The sequence below is a fragment of the Coenobita brevimanus genome, chromosome 64, assembly GCF_032717465.1.
Source record: "Coenobita brevimanus isolate Jiangsu-jjx chromosome 64, ASM3271746v2, whole genome shotgun sequence".
NCBI classification, from domain to species: domain Eukaryota; kingdom Metazoa; phylum Arthropoda; class Malacostraca; order Decapoda; family Coenobitidae; genus Coenobita; species Coenobita brevimanus.
Genome location: NC_137017.1, coordinates 21,871,935 through 21,885,471, shown reverse-complemented (window position 1 = coordinate 21,885,471; position 13,537 = coordinate 21,871,935). Strand labels below are relative to the sequence as shown.

General features: G+C 41.9%; 1 protein-coding gene across 1 annotated transcript in view; it reads left to right on the top strand.

Annotated features, from left to right (window-relative positions):
* Positions 1-13,537, top strand: part of bbg (PDZ domain-containing protein big bang) — a 172,567-nt gene that overhangs the window by 146,795 nt on the left and 12,235 nt on the right. The window contains exon 6 of the mRNA XM_080276087.1: positions 9,611-9,754. Coding sequence (XP_080132213.1) covers positions 9,611-9,754 — 144 coding nt within the window. The remainder of the gene's footprint in view (positions 1-9,610; positions 9,755-13,537) is intronic.

The window sequence follows — 13,537 nt, the reverse complement described above, 5'->3', positions numbered from 1 at the left end:
AAGTTGGGAAAGGCCCCAGGAATTGATGGAATGTGTGGTGAAATGCTGAGGTATGGGGGTGAGATTGTTGTGGAGTGGATATGGAAGTTGTGTAGCTTGGCTTGGGAAGAGGGAAGGGTTCCAGAGGACTGGAAATCAGGTATAATTGTTCCTTTATACAAAAGAAAGGGGGAGAGAGAAGTACAGTATGTGGTAACCATAGTCAGTCTTTCATTCTCCATTCTATCCACATGTCCGAACCACCTCAGTGTATTTCTCCTAATCTTCTCAACCACATCCACATCCACCCCACAACGTTCCTTCACTTCTTCATTCCTCAACCTGTCCTTCCATGTCACTCCACATGCTCCTCTCAAGTAAATCATTTCCACTGCTCACACTCTTGACTTGTTTCCCTCTTGCAAGGTCCACGCCTCGCTTCCATACGTCAGGGTAGGGATCACAATACTATCATGCAGTGACTTCTTAACTTCCATAATCACCTCCCTATTTCTCATCACTGCTTTCAGTGAACCAACAACCTTCCTTCCCTGCTGTACCCTTTCATGCACTTCAACCCCCAAAGTTCCATCCTTACTCATCACACTACCCAAGTACTTGAATACACTCACATTCTCCATATCATCACCATCCAACCTCACTGTAAATTCTGTGACTTCATTCCTCTCAGACACCATAACTTTACTTTTGTTTACATTAACTTTCAGCTTCCTCCTCCTACACACTGTCCCAAACTCATTCACCAAACCTTGCAACTCCCACTCATCTTCACTCAACAATACTGTATCATCAGCAAACAGCAACACTGGAATCTTCCAAATCTCACCCTCATTCATTAGAGCCATCCCCACATCCACTGCCCTACCTTGCACCTCCTTTACAACCCCATCCTTGTATATATTAAACAGCCATGGAGACATCACACAACCCTGTTTCAGTGCCACATTGAGATCAAAGAACTCACTCAGCTCACCATCCACTTGCACTGTAGCCCTAGCTCCTTCGTACATACTCTTCACAGCACTCAACACTTTCCCCTTCACTCCATATATTCTTAATACCTTCCACAAACCTTGCCAATCTATTCTGTGATAAGCTTTCTCCAAGTCCATGGAGGCAGCATACACTTTCTTTCCCTTCTCTAGATACTTCTCCACTAGACATCTTAGAACAGATATCTGATCTACACACCCTTTTCCCTTCCTAAATCCCCCTTGTTCTTCTCCAACTAGCTCCTCTGTCATATGCCTAACCTTGTCAATGAGTATTCTACTATATATTTTACCAGTCACACTAAGAAGGCAAATGCCCCTATGGTTACCACATACTTCTCTCTCCCCTATTCCTTTATATAAAGGAACAATTATACTTGATTTCCAGTCCTCTGGAACCCTTCCCTCTTCCCAAGCCAATCTACACAACTTCCATATCCACTCCACAACAACCTCACCCCCATACCTCAGCATTTCACCACACACCCCATCAGTTCCTGGGGCCATTCCCAACTTGATCTTCTTCATTGTTTCCACTACTTCCGCCCTACTGATCTCTTCCTCCCTCCTCTCATCACTTCTTCTCCCAGCCATTCCCCAACCACTTATACTCGCATTGCTCTCACCCTCTACATTCAACAAATCCTCAAAGTGCTCCTTCCATCTCCTCAATTTCTCTCTCTTCTCCACCAACAATCTATTATTCCTGTCTTTCACTCCCCTACTATTTCCCCAATCACATTGCCTTACTTTCTTTACCTCCTTCCAAAACAGTTTCTTACTCTCCCTCCATTTCACACTCAGATTCCTCCCAAACTCTTCATCCACTTTCTTCTTACTCTCCTTCACCAATCTCTTCACCTCCCTTCTCCTGCTCACATATACCACTCTCTTCTCTCTCTCATCTTCTCCCCTACCTGTACTCGTTAACCATTCAATATATGCCTTCTTTTTTTTTTGTTCCACAGCTCGTTTCATCTCATCATTCCACCATGCTGTCCCTTGCACACCCTTGCATCTCCTCCTCACCCCACAAACCACCTCACACGCTGTGCCTATCTCTTCCGTGAATATCTTACATACGTCTTCCACCCCTTCCGTCTTCCACCCCTTCCATCTACTCTAGCTTATATCTTCCCAATCTTTCTTCCACTATACTCTTATACTCTGCCATTTTCTCACTATCTTGCAAATTCTTCACTCTTCTCACAGGAGCTGTTTCCTCCTGTCTTCCCCTTCATCTCCTTAACCATTTTCTTTGCAGCTTTATCTTGGCCATCACTAAGTGATGGTCCGAGACTCCATTCCCCCACCCTCTCCACACTCTTGCATCCAACACTTGTCTTCTCATTCGTTCATCCACACACACGTAGTCTATCATTGCCTTTCGTTCAACAAGTTCACCATCCATCCTCCTCATTACTCTCCATGTATACCGGTGGATCATCTTATGCCGAAAGTAGGTGTTGGCTATTGCCAACCCCTTACCAGCACAGATGTCCACCGAAGCACTACCATTCCCATCTACTTCAGCTGGCACACCCCACTGACCAACCACTCCATCCACTCGTACATTCCCAACTTTGCTATTCATGTCTCCAATCAAAAGCACTCTCTCGCTCCTCTCAAATTTGTCCATACATGCTTCTACTCTCGCCCAAAACTCATCTTTCACTCTTGCCACTCGGTCCTCTGTCGGAGCATACACACATACAATCGCCCACGCTTGTGTACAGTAAACCCTCATTATACGATGGGGTTCCGTTCCTGAAAACCCCATCATAAAGCAGTCCATCATAAAGCAATCCCATTATAACATGGAGTCAATGGGGATACTTTCCCAGATGTGCCTAAACTCTCACATACACACACCTTAGCACTCACATACATGAAATATCCTTATGTTTAAACATTTAAAGTAACACATTAATAGTGAATAAAGAGGAAAAAGCATGAAAACTACAGTATACAGTAGATCTTACCTTTACTGAAGCAAGCAACAGTTGTTTATGTGGTTCCCAGACAATTCGCCATGAAGTCGACAATTCGTCATCATAATATGGACGTTCCCCGTTAGGACAATTCCCCGTCATTCTATAAATATACTTATTACTGATTAACTGATACTTTAATAACTAATTCTCAGGGGGATCTATCAAAGTCTATTTTCATTCAGTACCATTGGCTTTGGATATCATTTGTAAGTTGCACTTTTAGACAATATTTAACTTTGTTTCTACCTTGCTGTAGTTGACTTTGAATTATGTTCTAGCATCACCCACAGCTGTTTTCATTAATTTCCATTGGTACTACAACATCCTGGGTATATTTTAAAACGACTTTGAAGAGGTACAAGTACAGTACCAAAAAACTAGTGTACTTCCTAAATAAACTGATATGAAAATAAACGACGGGGAATCATCCTGACGACGAAAGGTCCCGATGGCGAATTGTCTCGTTATTGTTGTGATGGCGAATTGACTTGATGGCAAAAAATCCCGAAACATTTATATAGACGTAACATGAAGATTATTTGTATAATTCCAAAGTATGTCGATCGATCACTTAAGGTGATTAGGCATTTATATAAATGCCAATGTCTCGTATGTGGCCATATGCTAAGATGAAGGATCGATCATAAATCAGCTGATTCACGTTTCAATATATTATTATTTTTCATTTAATGCCCATGATTTGATGCCATATTTTACATTTACTATATAAACAATAAACCACCATCACTTTTATAACACGTAATTAAAAAACTAGTGTACTTGCTAAATAAACTGATACATAAATAAATGATGGGGAATCGCCCTGATGGCAAATTGTCCTGACTTGGCCTCACAGTCATAGGGACTCACAGCCCTCACTCATCAATGTCAGAACTGCCTGGCTGGGCAGGGCTAGCTAATGAGGCTGGACCGGTGGACAAGTGTGTGTGGTCTAATGCTGACAGTGTGAGGACGTTTTTGTTGCGTTTGCACATTCGTTGTTCACTGAGCCGTGGATGATCCATCGTTGTTGCAAATCGTTCCCATTGTATAGTGGGCATAGGGTACTAAAATTTTGACATTGTATAAGTGAAATATCGTACAAAGAGGCATCGTTTAATGAGGGTTTACTGTACCTACTTTCATCCTCACCTATACAATCCTTGCACCCACTGTTCCATACTCTCTTATATTCTCCTTCCACTTCTTGCTTATCATCAGACATACTCCCTCTCTTGCCCTCTCATTCTCATTAACTCTCGCACATATACCTAAACCATATTCCCATTCTCTCACCCTTCCACCTTTCCATTTCGTTTCAGTCAGTCCACATATATCCACTTTTGCATCCTCAAGCACCTGAACAATCTCTCTCTCTCTCTTTCACTTCATCATTCACTCCTCTCACATTCCATGTTCCCACCCTCAGAATGTCCTTTGTCCGTTCCTTAGTCGTCAACGTATGGTCCATCCTGGTCCGAGGCGCTTTATTCGCTTGTTTAGTTAGTTCTTTTTACGGGGTGGGGCACAAACCCACCACCAACCTTTTTAGTCGCCTCGTACGACAAGCAGGGATACTGGAGAGGTGAGAGTGTGAGAGAATGGGAGTGTGGATGGGGTATATGCGCAGGAGTAGGTGAGAATGAGAGGGCAAAAGAAGGAGTGTGTATTGTTGTGAGTAACAGATGTAAGGAGAATATAAGAGAGAATGGATTAGTTGGCTCGAGGATTGTGTGGGTAAGATTGAAAGTTGGATTACAAATGTGGGTGATTGTGTGTGTGTATGTGCCAATGCAAGATGGTGCAAGCAGAGTGAGAGAAGAGTTCTGGACAAATGTGGAAGTGTGCATGAAAAAGTTTGAAAGGAATGAGAGAGTGTTTTTGATTGGAGATGTGAATGGAAAAGTAGGGAATGTGAAGGTGGATGGAATAGTTGGTAAGTGGGGTGTGCATGCAGAGATGGATGAGAATGGCAGTGCTTTTTGTGGACATTTGTGCCGGGAGGAGGTTGGTGATATCTAATACCCTCTTCAGGCACAAAATGATCCACAAGTAAACATGGCGAGTGATGCGAAGGGTGGATGGTGAACTGAATCAGTGGAAGGCAGTGATTGATTATGTGTGTGTGGATGAAAGGAATAAAAGGTGTGTAATGGATGCATGAATATAATATAGAGGTTGGGGGAGTGGACTTTTGGACCACCACTTGGTGGTGGTCAGAATTAAAGTCCAAATAAAATGGAGAAATAGAAGAAGGGATGGACAGGAGGTAGTACATACAAGGAGAGTTGAAAAGTTACAGGAGGATGGAAAATAGGCAGAATATAAGAGGGAAGAGGAGTGATTGGGTAAATATAGACTGGAGTAGATGGGTGATGTGGAAGGTGTGTACAAGATAATCACAGAAGAAATCTGTGCAGCATGTGAGGTGATGTGTGGAGTGAAGAGAAGACGAAAGTGGGTGCAGGGAACAGCCTGGTGGACTGAAGAGGTGAGAGAGGCTGTGGCACAAAAGAAGGCATATAGTAAGTGGATGAGAAACAGAGGCGTGGAACAAGTTGAGAGACAGAAGAGAGAGTTATGTAGAGAGGAAGAGAGAGGTGAAAAGAGAAAGAAAAGTGTGGATGAGGAATTTGGAAGAAACTTTAGTGTAAAGTGGAGGGAATGTAAGAAAATGTTCTAGAAAGTGGTAAAGTAAGTTAGACAGGGTGCCAAAGAAGTTAGCTGGGGAGTGAAAGATAAAAATGGAATATTGCTAGTGGAGAATAAAGAAAAAGTGAGCAGATGAAGAGAACATTTTAAGGAATTGTTGAACATAGAGAATGAAAGTAATGCAAATATAAGTGGCTGGGAAATGGCTGGGAGAAGGAGGGAGGTGAGGAGAGAGGAAGAGTTCAGTAGGATGGAAGTTGTGGAAGCAACGAAGAAAGTTAAAATGGGGAAGGTCCCAGGAATTGATGGAGTGTGTGGTGAAATGCTGAAGCATGGGGGAGAGATAGTAGTAGAATGGATGTGGAAGATGTGCAGATTGCCCTGGGAGGAAGGTAGAGTCCCAGAGGATTGGAAGTCAGGTATAATTATTCCCCTGTACAAAAGAAAAGGGAAAAAAGAAGTGAGTGGTAATCATAGGAGCATTTGTCTTTTAAGTGTAATAGGAAAAGTATATGGTAGGATACTTATTGACAGAGTTAGGGAAATAAGAGAGGAATTAGTTGGAGAAGAACAGGGAGGTTTTAGGAAGGGAAGAGGTTGTGTAGATCAGATATTCATTCTTAGATCTTTAGTGGAAAAGTTTCTAGAGAAGAGAAAGAAGTTGTATGTGGCCTTCATGGATTAGGAGAAAGCATATGACAGGGTGGATAGAGAAAGATTGTGGAAAGTATTAAGAATATATGGAGTAGATGGGAAGTTGTTGAAGGCCGTGAAGAGTATGTATGAGGGTGCCAAGGCTGCAGTGCATGTAGATAGTGAACTGAGTGAATTTTTCCATTTGAAGGTTGGATTGGAACAAGGATGTGTCATGTCTCCATGGTTGTTCAATCTGTATATGGATGGGGTTATAAAAGAGATACAAGGTAGGGTAGTGGATGTTGGAGCGGCTCTAGTGAGAGAGGGCAGTGTTTGGAAACTACCTGTACTGTTGTTTGCAGATGATTCTGTATGGTTAAGTGAAGACAAACGAGAGCTGCAAGGCCTGGTGAATGAGTTTGGGGGAGTGTGTAAGAAACAGAATCTAAAAGTGAATGCATGGAAGAGTAAAGTTATGGTCCTCAAGAGAAATGAAGTCAGTGATTGTACAGTGAGGCTGGATGAGGAGAAAATGGAAAATGTGAGTGTGTTTAAGTACAGTACTTGGGTTGTGTGATGAGTAAGGATGGAAGTTTAGAGGGTGAAGTGCTTGAAATGGTGCAACAGGGAAGGAAGGTTGCTGGTTCCTTGAAAGCAGTGATAAGAAACAGGGAAGTGAGCATGGAAGTGAAAAAGCTACTACATGGCAGTATTGTGATAGCAACTCTAATGTGTGGAAGTGAAGCCTGGACCTTGTTGGAGGGACAGAAGTCAAGAGTGAGAGCAGTGGAAATGAGTTATTTGAGAGGAGCATGTGGAGTCACATGAAGAGACAGACAGACAAATGAGGAAGTGAAGGAGCGTTGTGGTGTGGATGTGGATGTGATAGGAAGCGGTAGGAGAAACATGTGGAGAGGATGGAGAGCAAGAGACTGACAAGGAGAGTGTATGTGAGTGAGGTGGAGGGGGGGGGAGGGGGGGAGATGCCAAGGATGAGATGGAGGGATGGAGTGGAGAGGTATATGAGAGAGGGGGGTGTCAACTGGGATCAGGGCAACAAAATATCAAGGGATAGGGTAACATGGAGGCAATTTGTTTTTGGCCACCCCTTATGGGATTAAGGTATCTGGCAATAATGTGTGTGTATCTATATATATATATATATATATATATATATATATATATACTGTATAGAGAGAGAGAGAGAAACACCAATTTTCCTGCACCGGATGGTCCAGTACCTCTTTTAATCCAGACAGAATTATGAGTGGGCACTTGTAATTCCCACACCCGCCAGACGAGTTTTCAACCACAGATAGTGTTGAGTGTAGCAGATGATCATTTTAATTGCTTACATTAATGTTTTGGTGGTGGTGATCCCTGTACGATATTTGCTCTGATTCTTATCTCACTTTAATTATATCTAGCCCTAACAATGGCTTCTAACAAAGATGCAAGTAGTATCAAGCATAAACTCCTGTCTGTTCCAATGCAGTCAAACCTCCTTGATCATACTTAACTGGTCTGCCAAACTACTGCAATGACACAACCCCTCAATAACCAAGTAAAGCAATCGTTTCATTTTTAAAGGCTCCAACATGCTTGCATGTGTCAGTCTTGGTCACCTAATGGCAGCTGTCCATGCTGCTCAGTTCTGGCAGCTTCCCTATTCTGTCCCTTATCCCTGAGGTCACACTCAGTGACCTTGTCCCAGGCCTTTATCGGTGTACTTCTCACAACCCTACCCCCAACATTCACACTTCTCATTTTTTGCATCCTATTATTATCCCCCATCCTCTCCACGTACCCAAACTATCTCAGTCTACCTCTCCTCGTCACAACACCAGCACACTCCAGCCCCATCCTACCTCCCAACTTTTCCATCATAAACCTAGTCCCCCAGGCCTCACACTCAAGGACTTACTGCACATCCACCTAATCATTGTCATTTCTGTTCATTTGAGCCTGTGAATATCCTCTTCCTTTACTGCCCAGGTCTCACTGTCATACAGCATTACACTCCAAACACGTGCCACATGCAAAGATCCCTTTGGACGGAGGGGGAGCCCTCTCGGTGTCAGAAAAGGCAATAGCTCTCTGAATTTCTTCCAGCCACTCCTCACTGTAGCCACAGAGCTAGGTGCAGCCCCACTTTCTGCACATAACATGTCTCCCAAGTAACAAAACTCTTCCACACACTTGAGAGACTCACCAGCAAGATCAGTCCTTTCATGTCCGTCACTTGCCACATGCTTTCCCTGACAAACTGCATACATAAAATCAGCATTATCTCACAGTCTACCTCTAATATCACTACATGTCTTATGCACGCACTTATCATAAACATTGCTCAAGATGGAATTACTTACCACACCCTTGTGTCAGACCACACATGGCCACTCTCCCCCTTCTTTGACAGTATCACCACCAATCCAAAATACCATCACCTTTGTTTTATCTGCATTTACCCTCAAGCCCTTGTGCCCCATACCATCTCTCCACTTCATAAATCTTTCATTTTCCTCCCTTTCATTCTCTGGGATCAACACCAAATCATCAGCATACATCTCCCATGGGAGTCCATTTCTGAAGTCATGTGAGAGGGCTTCAGGCACCATGATAAACAACAAGGGGCTCAAAGCTGACTCCTGGTGAACTCCAGCATTCACAGAAAACTCATCACTTAAATCTATATTCACTCTCACGTGGGTGCAAGCACCCACAGACATGGTTGCCATAACCATTCTAACCAGCCACTCCTTGATCCCAATCTTTCTCATTGCCTACTTCACCACCTCTGTACAAACTCTCTCAAAGGCCATCTTCAGATCAATGAAAACAAAGTTCCAGATCCTGTTTCTCATGTATATATTTTTCCTGAAGCTGTCTAATAATGAATATGGCATCAGTGGTCCCTTAGCCTGGCATAAAACCCAAACTTCATCTTATCAGTATTCACTCATTCACTAATCATACCTACTAGAACTCTCTCCATAACCTTCATTATCTGGTCCAGAAGTTTTATGCCTCTATAATTTCCTCTGCAGAGCATTGTCCTTCCCCTTGTCCACATTTACAGCCACACTCCTCAGCCAGTCATCTGAGACAACACACTCATATATAATCATATATATAAAAATTAAATATTCGCTTAAACACTTTCCATACCTCATTGAATTCCATTTTGTGAAGTGATGGTGCTTTACCAGTTTTTTCTGTGTTGTTATGAAGGCATTCATTCCCTGTAGATTTATCTTGTTCAGTAACTGTCAATACTTTACATTACTGCAAATGACCTAAAGTTTCAGTATGCATTGACTTATCTTCCTCCATTAGATGCTGATGAGCTGTCAGTGCCACGGGGCCCACCCCTTACCATTACCCTGGTCAAGGATGGAGCTGGACTTGGCTTCTCATTGGAGGGAGGCAAAGATTCCCCACTGGGTGATCGCCCTCTTACTGTTAAGAAAATATTCAGTGGTGAGTCTGGGAAACATTGTGTTGATGTATTGAATATATAAATATACAGTATGATATTTACCCGTGCACGTTTTCTGATAGCTAGTGTAGTTAATGCTACAGAGTTTACTTGTATTTACCTTACCAAAATCAGTGGCCAACTTGTGAAAGTTATTTAGCTGTCAAACATTTTAGTGCCACAGTGATCATGTAAGAATTATGTAAATTATGTAGTTACGCTGTATAGTGATCCCTTGGTTATAGCAGTTTTCATTGTCAATGTAAGATGAAAATCAGCACTCCTGCTGGTATAGTGCATTTTTCAGCTCAAAAGCATCATTATCATGCTTTACTCTGGTTATGCCGACAATGATGATGCAGTGTCGGTGCTTTCTGATGGCTTTGGGGGTTTCAAAGATGAAGCCCTACTCGAAGAGTTACTGGTAATCCCAGTTAGTGGAGACTACTAACTCTTCACCCTCTCTTCTCAGAACCCAGTACCACAAGCCTCTGTGTGTGTGTGTGTGTGTGTGTGTGTGTGTGTGTTTGTGTGTGTGTGTGTGTGTGTGTGTGTGTGTGCGCACTTACCTAATTGTTCTTACCTATTTGTATCTTAACAGGAATGAGTAAAGCTCGTACTGTCCCATGTATTAAATCACTTTTATCATACCTGTCCTTAAACTTATGAATTGTTTTGGCACATACTATTTCATATGGTAGTGCATTTGCAGTGTCAGTGCTTTCTGATGGCTTTGAGGGTTTCAAAGATGAAGCCCTACTCGAAGAGTAACTGGTATTCTTAGTTAGTGGAGATTACTGACTCTCCACCCCCTCTCCTCAGAACCCAGTACCAGAAGCCCCTGTGTGTGTATTTACCTAATTGTGATATACAGGAAATGAGCTACGCCTTTGGGGTCCCGTCTCTGTTTCTCAGTAAGTCAAATTTAGCTTTAAACTCGCAAAAGTTTTTAGACTGGATGATCTCTTTGTCCAGGCTATTCCACAGGTCTATACATCTATAAGGGAAACTATATTTCTTGATATCCTTCAAGCAGCTTGGCTTCAGTTTCATTCCATGTCCTCTTGTTACTCTCTTATCCCATAAAAACAGATCTTCTTTGTCAATTTTATCTACTCCCACCATGGTCCTGAACACTGCAATCATGTCGCCTCTCTTTCTCCTTTCTTCTAAGGAAGGCAAATCCAGCTTTTCCAGCCTCTCTCTGTACAACAGATATGCCAGACTGAGGACCATTTTGGTTTCTGTTCTTTGTATTCTCTCAGTCTTGTTTATATTTTTCTTTTTGTGTGGGGACCACACTACTGCTGCATATTCTAACCTGGAGCAAATCATGGTCACTATCAATTTTTTCATCATCTCCTCATCCATATAATGAAAAGCTACTCTTATATTAGTCAGGAGTTCATACGTCTTTCTGTCTTGTTAATGTGTTTTTCAGGTGACAAACTGTCCTGGACCAGCACTCCCAAATCTTTCTCTTCTCTCGCTTTGTGATTGGTTCATTACCCATCAAATAATTCAATTATGGCCTCCTGGTGCTTTTACCCATTTCCAATATTTTAACATTTTTTTGCATTGAATTTCATTTCCCACATCCTTCTCCAGTTGTGTATCCTATCCAGATCCTCTTGCAGCATTTTACAATCCTCCTCAACCTCTACCTTCCTCAAGATCTTTGCATCATCAGCAAACTGACTTGCATAACTGTTCACTCCATCCGTCATATCATTTACGTGAATCAGGAACATTAGTGACGCCAACACCGAGCCCTGTGGGACTCCACTTGTTACTTCCCTCCATCCAGACATCTTATCATTTATTACTGTCCTCATTTGTCTGTCTCTTAAAAAGTCTCTCATCTATTGCCGGAGGTTCCCCTTCAGTCCTCCTATATGCTCTAGTTTCCACATTAGTCTCTTATGGGGTACCTTGTCGAAAGCCTTCTCCAAATCTAAATACACACAATCCACCCAACCATCTCACTCCTGTAGCACGTCCATCGCTCATGAGTAAAAACTCAACAAGTTGGAAACACATGACCTTCCACTTCTAAATCCAGACTGACTGTCAGCCAAAATATTCATCTCTTCCAGATATTTTATCCATCTATCTTTCAGAATTCTTTTGCACAATTTGGCGGCCATGCTGGTTAGGGACACTGGTCTATAATTCAGGGGTTCTTCCCTGTTTCTTCCCTTATAAATTGGTACCACATTTGCCGTCTTCCATTCTTGAGGAACGTTCCCCTCTTCCAGAGAACGCACAGTTAAACTGTGAATCTTATCTGCCAGTTATTCTCTGCATTCCTTCAGTACCCAATTAGAGATTCCATCTGGTCCGGGGGCTTTCCTTACATTTTGTGTTTCCAGTAATTTATACACTTCCTGTACTTCCACTTTTATATCTTTTATCACTACATTTTTAGTCACTCCCTCCCCTTTCACAAACTCCTTTTCATTAGTGAAAACTGATTGGAAACATTTGTTCATTATTTCTGCTTGCATTGCTGCATCTTTATAAACCTCTCCTTCTACTTTGAGTTTGGTGATTCCTTCCTTTTGTTTCAGTTTGCCATTGACAAATCTGTAAAACAGTTTGGGTTCATCCTTACATTTGTCTATTATACCTTTTTTCAAAACTCCTTTCTTCCTCTCTACGTATTCTTGTGTATTCATTTCTAGTTCTTTTATATTCTTCCTTTGTTCTGTTGTTATCTCTCTTTCTGCAATTGTTCCACGCCATGTCTCTCTCTTTTTTTGCTAGCATACTCCTTCTATTAAATCACTCCTTTTTCCTGTTTTCTTTCCCCCTTACTCTTGGCACAAATTTTACCACTCCCTAATTATAGAGGCCAAAAAAAATATCCCATTTCCTCTATCTCTCTTGTTTTTCTGAATTTTCTCCAATTTGCATTTTCGAAAAATTTTCTCAGTCCTGTAAAGTTTACTTTCCCAAAGTTGTATCTTCCCTGCCTATAAAGCCTGTCTCTTGGCTCCATGTTCCCTGTTATCACCTGGAACTCAATGACCACATGATCACTTTCTCCAATAGGACACAGATATTTCAAAGATTCTATTACATCGGGTTCTTTGGTAAACAGTAAATCTAGTCTTGCTGGTGAGTCCTCCCCTCGGATGTGTCTCATCTTTGACCCATTGCATCATCACATTGTTCATTGTTATATTTAATAATATAGTGCCCCATGAATCTTCACTGCCTCCTGAGTCCCATTCCTCCCAGTTCACCTCATTACAATTGAAGTCACCCGTTAAAATTATATTGTTCCTTTTCTCAATCATTTTCTGTAAATAACTAGCCATGTCTGACAACATTTACTGGTATTCATCATCACTCCATGCTTTTGTCTCAGGGGGAACATACACTACTGCCTTATCTCACTTGCTATTCCAGTTTCTAATTTTATATTTATCACTTCTGCCCTGCCTTTTCTCATTTCCACAGTATTTACATTTATGTTGTTCTTCACTGCTGTCATCACTCCTCCTCCTGTTTTTTCATTTCTCTCTCTTCTCCACAGTTTGTATTTACCATCTCCCATATGAACATCAATATCTTCTCTTAACTTGGTCTCAATAAAGCACATAACATCAGGTTCATGTACCCTCAGAAAATCGTTGATTTCTAGCCTTGCCGATATTAAGCCATCAACATTAGTATACGCCATCTTCAAGTTATTTTTGATGTTTTTTAAACATTCTTTTCTCCTTCTCTCTGTCAGTATCACTTCCTTAGTTATGTGTGTGTGTGTGCTTACCTAATTG